At 51.4% G+C, this 10,000-nt stretch overlaps 2 protein-coding genes across 5 annotated transcripts in view; one reads left to right on the top strand and one right to left on the bottom strand.

Moving 5' to 3' along the window:
• Window positions 1-8,579, top strand: part of kidins220b (kinase D-interacting substrate 220b) — a 24,020-nt gene extending 15,441 nt beyond the window's left edge. The window contains exons 22-30 of one of the 4 annotated variants that reach the window (XM_068598799.1): window positions 1-21; window positions 2,053-2,231; window positions 2,799-3,034; window positions 3,293-3,409; window positions 4,187-4,216; window positions 4,411-4,548; window positions 5,849-5,947; window positions 6,075-6,293; window positions 6,441-8,579. The exon at window positions 1-21 is cut by the window's left edge and continues 142 nt beyond it. In XM_068598799.1, coding sequence (XP_068454900.1) covers window positions 1-21; window positions 2,053-2,231; window positions 2,799-3,034; window positions 3,293-3,409; window positions 4,187-4,216; window positions 4,411-4,548; window positions 5,849-5,947; window positions 6,075-6,293; window positions 6,441-7,610 — 2,209 coding nt within the window. In that variant the 3' untranslated portion in view covers window positions 7,611-8,579. The remainder of the gene's footprint in view (window positions 22-2,052; window positions 2,232-2,798; window positions 3,035-3,292; window positions 3,410-4,186; window positions 4,217-4,410; window positions 4,549-5,848; window positions 5,948-6,074; window positions 6,294-6,440) is intronic. The other 3 variants (XM_068598801.1, XM_068598800.1, XM_068598802.1) reach the window with 3 other exon arrangements.
• Window positions 8,580-9,289: 710 nt separating this feature from the next.
• The window catches only part of sox11b (SRY-box transcription factor 11b), a 1,625-nt gene continuing 914 nt past the window's right edge, over window positions 9,290-10,000 (bottom strand). Inside the window, exon 1 of the mRNA XM_068598778.1 lies at window positions 9,290-10,000. This exon is cut by the window's right edge and continues 914 nt beyond it. Coding sequence (XP_068454879.1) covers window positions 9,850-10,000 — 151 coding nt within the window. The 3' untranslated portion in view covers window positions 9,290-9,849.

The following is a 10,000-nucleotide window of genomic DNA, read 5'->3' as shown; positions in this document are numbered from 1 at the left end:
GCTCAAGGCCCTGTACGAGAGGTCAGAGCACCTCCTGCTGGAGACCTCCTGCTGGAGACCTCCTGCTGCTGCTCACCTCCTGCTGCTGCTCACCTCCTGCTGCTCACCTCCTACTGCTCACCTCCTACTGCTCACCTCCTGCTGCTCACCTCCTACTGCTCACCTCCTACTGCTCACCTCCTGCTGCTCACCTCCTGCTGCTCACCTCCTACTGCTCACCTCCTGCTGCTCACCTCCTGCTGCTGCTCACCTCCTACTGCTCACCTCCTGCTGCTCACCTCCTACTGCTCACCTCCTGCTGCTCACCTCCTACTGCTCACCTCCTGCTGCTCACCTCCTACTGCTCACCTCCTACTGCTCACCTCCTGCTGCTCACCTGCTGCTCACCTCCTACTGCTCACCTCCTGCTGCTCACCTGCTGCTCACCTCCTACTGCTCACCTCCTGCTGCTCACCTGCTGCTCACCTCCTACTGCTCACCTCCTACTGCTCACCTCCTACTGCTCACCTCCTGCTGCTGCTCACCTCCTGCTGCTGCTCACCTCCTGCTGCTCACCTCCTACTGCTCACCTCCTACTGCTCACCTCCTACTGCTCACCTCCTGCTGCTCACCTCCTGCTGCTCACCTCCTACTGCTCACCTCCTACTGCTCACCTCCTGCTGCTCACCTCCTGCTGCTCACCTCCTACTGCTCACCTCCTACTGCTCACCTCCTACTGCTCACCTCCTGCTGCTCACCTCCTGCTGCTCACCTCCTGCTGCTCACCTCCTGCTGCTCACCTCCTACTGCTCACCTCCTACTGCTCACCTCCTACTGCTCACCTCCTACTGCTCACCTCCTACTGCTCACCTCCTGCTGCTCACCTCCTACTGCTCACCTCCTGCTGCTCACCTCCTACTGCTCACCTCCTACTGCTCACCTCCTGCTGCTCACCTCCTGCTGCTCACCTCCTGCTGCTCACCTCCTGCTGCTCACCTCTTGCTGCTCACCTCCTACTGCTGCTCACCTCCTACTGCTCACCTCCTACTGCTCACCTCCTACTGCTCACCTCCTGCTGCTCACCTCCTACTGCTCACCTCCTGCTGCTCACCTCCTACTGCTCACCTCCTACTGCTCACCTCCTGCTGCTCACCTCCTGCTGCTCACCTCCTGCTGCTCACCTCCTGCTGCTCACCTCTTGCTGCTCACCTCCTACTGCTGCTCACCTCTTGCTGCTCACCTCCTACTACTGCTCACCTCCTACTGCTGCTCACCTCCTACTGCTGCTCACCTCCTACTGCTGCTCACCTCCTACTGCTCACCTCCTACTGCTCACCTCCTGCTGCTCACCTCCTACTGCTCACCTCCTACTGCTCACCTCCTACTGCTCACCTCCTGCTGCTCACCTCCTACTGCTCACCTCCTACTGCTCACCTCCTACTGCTCACCTCCTACTGCTCACCTCCTGCTGCTCACCTCCTGCTGCTCACCTCCTACTGCTCACCTCCTACTGCTCACCTCCTACTGCTCACCTCCTACTGCTCACCTCCTACTGCTCACCTCCTGCTGCTCACCCCCTGCTGCTCACCTCCTACTGCTCACCTCCTACTGCTCACCTCCTGCTGCTCACCTCCTACTGCTCACCTCCTACTGCTGCTCACCTCCTACTGCTGCTCACCTCCTACTGCTGCTCACCTCCTACTGCTCACCTCCTACTGCTCACCTCCTGCTGCTCACCTCCTACTGCTCACCTCCTACTGCTCACCTCCTACTGCTCACCTCCTGCTGCTCACCTCCTACTGCTCACCTCCTACTGCTCACCTCCTGCTGCTCACCTCCCACTGCTCACCTCCCACTGCTCACCTCCTACTGCTCACCTCCTGCTGCTGCTCACCTCCTGCTGGTTTATTTCTCTGTAGAGACGTGCCCACACTCAGGAGTAAAGGCTTATTATTTTTCTCCTCCTCTTCCTCTTCCTCCTCCTCCTGCTCTTCCTCCTCCTCCTCCTGCTCTTCCTCCTCCTCCTCTTCCTCCTCCTCCTCCTCCTGCTCTTCCTCCTCCTCCTCCTCTCAGGGTGTCTAAGAGCGTCCCCACCACTAAAGACGTGGAGCCTCTGCTGGAGATCGATGGCGACGCTCGCAGCCTGGAGGTGTTCGTGTCGTCCAGGACGCCGGTTCTCACGGCCAGAGACATCCGCACCTTCCTGCCCTGCACGGTGAACCTGGACCCCAAGCTGAGGGAGATCATAGCAGGTACTACTACTACTACTGTAGTACTACTGATACTAGTACTACATGAACCTGGACCCAAGCTGAGGGAGATCATAGCAGGTACTACTACTACTACTGTAGTACTACTGATACTAGTACTACATGAACCTGGACCCAAGCTGAGGGAGATCATAGCAGGTACTACTACTACTACTGTAGTACTACTGATACTAGTACTACATGAACCTGGACCCAAGCTGAGGGAGATCATAGCAGGTACTACTACTACTACTGTAGTACTACTGATACTAGTACTACATGAACCTGGACCCAAGCTGAGGGAGATCATAGCAGGTACTACTACTACTACTGTAGTACTACTGATACTAGTACTACATGAACCTGGACCCAAGCTGAGGGAGATCATAGCAGGTACTGTACTGCTGTAGTACTACTAGCACAACTGTACTACTACTACTGATACTAGTACTACTGATCCAGATGTTCTGTCTGATCCAGAAGTTCTGTCTGATCCAGAAGTTCTGTCTGATCCAGATGTTCTGTCTGTTCCAGAAGTTCTGTCTGATCCAGATGTTCTGTCTGTTCCAGATGTGCGTGCTGCCCGGGAGCAGGTGAATGTGGGCGGGGTCTCGTATGCGCCCGCCCCCCTGCATGAGGCCCAGCCCCGCCCCGTCTCCATGTACAGCCAGGTGTCGTCAGCATGCTCTCCCTCCGCCTCCTTCGGCGGGCCCTTCAACCCGGCGGTGGTGGGCGGGGCCTCCCCGGCGCCGCCCAGCAGCTACTACAGCGGCATGGCCGGACCGCAGCACCCCTTCTACAACAGGGTGAGTCCGGGCTCCGCCCACACCTGCTGCCGCCACACAGCGACAGGAGACAGCGTTCAGGTTCTCTCCCCAGGGTTCCTCGCCGTCGCCTCACCTGATTGGTTGAGAGGCGGGTAAAGCTGTGATGTCACAGATTTCGGTTCACCTGGTTCACCTTCTATCATTTGAGTTTCTGTCTGTACAGTTTTTTAATTTGCTTCCTTCTTGTTGTTGTTGAATTATTTCGATCATTATTCCTCCCCCTCCTCATCCCCTCAGCCATATTTCCCCCATCACCTTTACCAGCTGCCCCGCCCTCTCATGGCCTCCACCTGTCCATCACACCTCCACACACGTCCTCCACCCAAACTCTTCTTCAGCCGGGACGGCACCACTGTGAGTACCACGCCCTCTCAGAGTCAGAGTGACTCGTTAGGAAAGACTTGTTAGGAGAGACTCGTTAGGAAAGACTTGTTAGGAGAGACTCGTTAGGAAAGACTTGTTAGGAGAGACTCGTTAGGAAAGACTTGTTAGGAGAGACTCGTTAGGAAAGACTCAATCAGTTTAACTAATTTACAATATTTATTAGATTCATATTTTCTATTTTTAAATAATGATAAAATCAATATTTATATTTTACCACAGCCGTCTCTCACTTTGTGACTAATACATTTAATATCCATTATTACATTATCAATAATATTGTTATTTCTATTGTTATATTATTATTATTATTATTATTATTATTGTCATTATCGTGAGGTTTGGATGGAAGACCACTGACATAATAACTGAGATAACTGAGATAATTTATTTAGTTATTACCTAATGATTACCGTCATTATTAAAAAGTATTGTTTCAAAACCTCCAAATATTGATTTTCGTGATCATGCATGATTTATTTATTTATTGTTTAAAATCCTTCCCAGCATCCTCTGCTTCTTTGTTCTTCTGCCAAATTCTTCTTCTGTGGTTTGTGGCCGCTTAGCATTCACGGTTCTTTAACCTTTCTTCTGAACGTGAAATCAGTCATCAATTCTGTCATCAATCATTTCCACTTCTCTGTCATCTGTGTTCTCCAGATGTTTCACCTCTCACCTGTCTGTCTGTCTGTCTGTCTGTCTGTCTGTCTGTCTGTCTGTCTGTCTGTCTGTCTGTCTGTCTGTCTGCAGTATAAGGTTTCATCTTTGAAAAGGAAGCAGGTATTGAACTTTTCCTAACTCCTTCCTTCCTAACTTCCTTCCCTCTGCCTGATCACACTAGCTCCCTCTGTCCACTACTTCTCCCAGCATGCACCTTGCCTGGACTAGCCTGTAGCCTCAGTAGAATGAATAGAATAAAGTTGGTATTATTATGAAGAGTTTATTGATTTAATGGTAACGTGGATCTCGTCCAGGGTCCGGCCTCCGTGTTGTCCGCGGCTCCGTCCATCCTCCTCAGCTCCATGGCGACGGAGGCCGTCTGTGAGCGCGTGCGGCAGATCGAAGGCATCGACCAGAGCATGACGGCCCAGTACGCCGCCACCATCAGGAAGGTGACACATGACGCCAGGACACATGGCACAAGGATACATGACACATGACACCAGGATACATGACACCAGGACACATGACACCAGGACACATGACACCAGGATACATGACACCAGGACACATGACACCAGGACACATGACACTAGAACACATGACACCAGGACACATGACACCAGGACACATGACACCAGGATACATGACACTAGAACACATGACACCAGGACACATGACACCAGGACACATGACACCAGGATACATGACACCAGGACACATGACACCAGGATACATGACACTAGAACACATGACACCAGGACACATGACACTAGAACACATGACACCAGGACACATGGCACAAGGATACATGACACATGACACCAGGACACATGACACCAGGACACATGACACCAGGACACATGACACCAGGACACATGACACCAGGATACATGACACTAGAACACATGACACCAGGACACATGACACTAGAACACATGACACCAGGACACATGACACATGACACCAGGATACATGACACATGACACCAGGATACATGACACCAGGACACATGACACCAGGACACATGACACATGACACCAGGATACATGACACATGACACCAGGATACATGACACCTGGACACATGACACCAGGATACATGACACTAGAACACATGACACCAGGACACATGACACTAGAACACATGACACCAGGACACATGACACCAGGATACATGACACATGACACCAGGACACATGACACCAGGATACATGACACCAGGATACATGACACTAGAACACATGACACTAGAACACATGACACATGACACCAGGATACATGACACATGACACCAGGATACATGACACCAGGACACATGACACTAGAACACATGACACTAGAACACATGACACCAGAACACATGACACCAGGACACATGACACATGACACCAGGATACATGACATATGACACCAGGATACATGACACTAGGACACATGACACCAGGATACATGACACATGACACCATGACACATGACACCAGGATACATGACACATGACACCAGGATACATGACACCAGGATACATGACACTAGAACACATGACACTAGAACACATGACACCAAGACACATGACCTATGACACCAGGATACATGACACATGACACCAGGATACATGACACCAGGATACATGACATATGACACCAGGATACATGACACATGACACCAGGACACATGACACTAGGCTACATGACACGTGACACCATGACACATGACACCATGACACGTGACACTAACAGTTCTCTGGTTTCAGGCCAACGTGAACGGCAGAGTTCTGTCTCAGTGTGACATCGACGAGCTGAAGAAGGAGATGAGCATGAACTTTGGAGACTGGCAGCTGTTCAGAGCCACGGTGAGTCACACATGGTCACATGGTCACATGGTCACACGGTCACACGGTCACATGGTCACACGGTCACACGGTCACACGGTCACAAGTATCTCTGACTCTATACACATATATGTCCCCGTCTCCTCAGGTGCTGGACATGCGTCTCATAGAGAGTCAGGTGCTGCAGGAGGAAGCTGCCAGTGAGCAAGGCAGCGTGGTGGGTGGGCACAGCGAGGCCGGCCGGCGGGCAGCAGCTCCGCCTCACGCCGGCGCCGCCGCATCCCCGATGTACAGCTTCAACATGAGCTTTGAGGAGCTGAGCACCCTGGGGCTGGACGACGCCCAGAGGAACCACACGGCCTGGATGGTATCACCATTATGTTCTTTATCTTACTCATAAATTCTTCTTAAGTTATCTTAGTTATCTTATCTTATCTTTCTTTACTTGACCTCATATGTTTGACCATACCTTAATTCACAGTCCAGATGATCTCTTCTTCTGTGGTGTCCTCAGGGCGGCGCTCACCGCACCGCCAGCATGACCAGCCTGAACTCTCAGGAGTCGTCCAACGACATCGCCCGGCTGACGGACCGGCAGCAGGACGAGTACCAGAGCGCGTACCAGGAGTACATCGCCCAGATGGCGCAGGTGGAGACGGGCGGCGCCGGCGGCGAGCGGCCCATCCAGCCGCTGCCGGGTCAGTTCATGACGTCGTCTGAGGACAAGAGCAAAGACGGCGTCGAGCAGGACGGACGCAAGTCCTTCAACAAGAGGAGCGTCGGCGCCGGCAAACCGCCGGCGGATGTCGCCGACTTTGCCTCCAACGCCGACGCCCTGGACCCCATCACCGAGGAGGACGAGAAGGGGGAGCACGGGGCGGCCCGGTCCCCGCTGACCCGCAAGACCTCGGCCGAGAGAAGCGGGCTGTTCCATGGCGCCGCCGACCTGAAGCTGAAGGCCGGCGGCGGCTCGCGCTACCGGAAGCTCACCAGCGACGACGAGGAGTCGGAGGAGTCGGACAACGCTCCCTTGCTAAGGGACGGGAAGAAGCCGGCAGACCCCAGACCTCCCGGCGGCTCGCTGGCGCTGAAGGGGCGGGACTACCTGTCGGACGCCACGCTGGACAAGAAGGACTCGTCGGACTCGGGCGTGCGGTCCAACGAGAGCTCGCCCAACCACTCGCTGCAGGACGAGGAGGCGGAGCTGTCGCAGCTGGAGCGGGCCGACCTCATCGAGCTGGACGAGGACAAGCGGGGACTTCCCAGCAGCCTCAGCGGCCTGCAGGACCCGGCGGTGGCGCGCATGTCCATCTGCTCCGAGGACCAGTGCAGCCTGCTGGCCAGCAGCCCCGAGGAGAGCTGGCCCTCCTCCCGGTCCTGGAACCTGAACCACCGCACGTCCAGTGACGTCACGCTCAACAACAACGCCAACGCCCAGCAGGGCAACCGGCCACGCCCGCCGGCGGGGAGCGTGGCCTCCACCTCTGACCCCGCCTCCTCCTCCGGTGACGTCATCCTCTCCCCAAGCTCCTCCTCCTCCTCCACTTCCACCAGGCCGGGTCCCAACAACGAGAACGTACGAGTGGTTCACCTGAAGAGGGGCCTGAAGCCCGGAGACCCGCCGGAGGTCACGGTGTCCTCTGACACCGTGACCTTCGGCGAGGAGCGGGAGAGCATCCTGTGACCTCGCCGTGACCTTGTTGTGACCTCAGTGTGACCTTGTTGTGACCTTGCTGTGACCTCAGTGTGACCTTGTTGTGACCTTGTTGTGACCTCGGTGTGACCTTGTTGTGACCTTGTTGTGACCTCAGTGTGACCTTGTTGTGACCTCGGTGTGACCTTGTTGTGACCTCGGTGTGACCTTGTTGTGACCTCGGTGTGACCTTGTTGTGACCTCGGTGTGACCTTGTTGTGAACTTGTAATTTAAAAATAACATCAGTATTAAAATGAGTTCCCTGACACGTGTTTTCACATGAATATAAAATAGATATTAGAACCTAGAAGATGCTGATGAGTCGTTAAAACAGTGTTTGAATGTGAGGAGGAGGAGGAGGAGGAGGAGGAGGAAGAGGTGGGGGAAGAGCAGGAGGAAGAGCTGGTGGACCGGTGGTTTCCTTCAGTCCACTCTGTTGTTCAGCTCGTCTCAGTAGAAGAACAGGAAGTTCTGTAGAAGCTCTGCATGTTGTTGTTGTTGTTGTTGTTGTTGTTGTGAACCGTCCAGATTGACTCTGGTGAAACGAAGCTAAAGAAGTGAAACTATAAACTCAACAGAAGATGAAATGAGTGAATATTAACGTTCATCGTGATTCTTATTGAAGTTTGAGCCAAAAGAAAGAAATCAGGCTTTTATTCTGAAGTTTGGATGAAACGCAAGAAATTTAACTAAAATAATTTTAAAAAATCGTTTACAGATCAAAGGATTGATTGATCAAGAAAATAATCTTTAGTGAATTTAAATAGAAAACGATTTGATGATTCATATTTAACAGATTAATCAAATGTTATTAAACGTTAAAGTCAATGACTGATCAACTAACAGATCAATAAGTTCATCATCATCATAAATGGCGTCATAAGCAGACCTGAGATCTGCTCTTCATCATCATCGAGTCAATATGTTGTGAACGCAAATCAATAAAATCTGGATATTGATCGTTGACTCTGGCTCTTTTATTAAAGTATTCACGAGTTTCACTGAGGTAAAAGTACCTCAATGTGTCATCAGCAAAGAGTACTTGAAGTTTTAAGGTATTTTATTTATATATGTAAATATAAATACATATATATAAATACATATATATATATATATAAATAAATACACATATATATATATGTATTTAAGGTGGGCGTGTCTTATTTAAGGTGGGCGTGTCTTATTGAAGGTGTGTCTTGTTGAAGGTGGGCGTGTCTTGTCGAAGGTGGGCGTGTCTTGTTGAAGGTGGGCGTGTCTTGTTGAAGGTGGGCATGCCTCTCTGCTCCATCCCTACAGGTACATTTTACCTGAACATGAGAAACACGTTTCCCATGTTCAGGTAAAATGTACCTGAGGTTATTGATCGAGGGTGAAACATTCGATGGGTTTAAGAGGCTTTTCCTTTACAGAACAAGACTCTTGTTGCCTTGTATTGTTGTATGCTGCTATATTTTGATGAAGTATTTTTTAAAGGAACATATCGGGTGGAATATACCAGACGTGAGTAATGCGTTACTGTTCCTAACGTCAGTGTCAAGAGATCAATCAGCTGGTTTATGTATAAATATGTAAGGAAGCTTCTTCTGCACAGAGAGACGACGCTCCGCTTCTTTTCACTTATTTTATATTGCACAAAAATAATGAGCAAAAAACAAATATGTGCCATTAATGTTGTAAAAAAAACAGAAAATCCAGTTTCTCTCACAGAATATACATCAAGTCCTAAACTTGTACTATTTTACACCACATGTACACGACCCGGACCGGTCCTCCCAAACAAACCACTTCCTGTCTGGACAGTTAAAACAACAGCAAGGCATTGTGGGAAGGTCGGCCGGGACTTGAACCCTCACATGCTACAAAATCATAACGTCCCTTTGACTATGAAAATAGTTTCACTTGTTAATGTTTCGGTAGAAAGAGAGATGAGGTTCTGTTGGTTCTGTAAACATCAAACTAGTTCAGGCTCCTTCAGACCTTCAACCCGACGGGAAACAAAGAGGAAGAACGTGAACCTGATAGAGCTCATGAGAATGCATAGTTCTGGTTCTGGTTCAGACCCAAAACACAGAGAACTGAACCCATAAAAACCCGTTGAGGTGATTTCATTTCATTCTGCAGCAAAACCACAGTGAGTCCAGGTCGGCTCCCCGTGCTGGCTTCGGAGCTCCAGAACCTGCTGGGTCAAGACGTGAAGCCCAGGAGGACCCGGGTCCTGCTGGATCAGGATCAGGACGTGAAGACCAGGTCCAGCCAGCTGCCCGCGATCATCTCGCTGAGCTCTGGGGTGCAGTGGTCTGGGAAGTCGAAGTGGGACCCGAGGCTGCTGCACGAGTCCAGGTCCTGGTCCACAAGGGACAGGCTCAGGTTCCCCGGGGCC

Source organism: Clinocottus analis, unplaced genomic scaffold, assembly GCF_023055335.1.
Source record: "Clinocottus analis isolate CAN_PGR_092001 unplaced genomic scaffold, fCliAna1.0.p SCAF_40, whole genome shotgun sequence".
Taxonomy (NCBI): domain Eukaryota; kingdom Metazoa; phylum Chordata; class Actinopteri; order Perciformes; family Cottidae; genus Clinocottus; species Clinocottus analis.
This window is presented reverse-complemented; position numbering and strand designations above follow the sequence as displayed.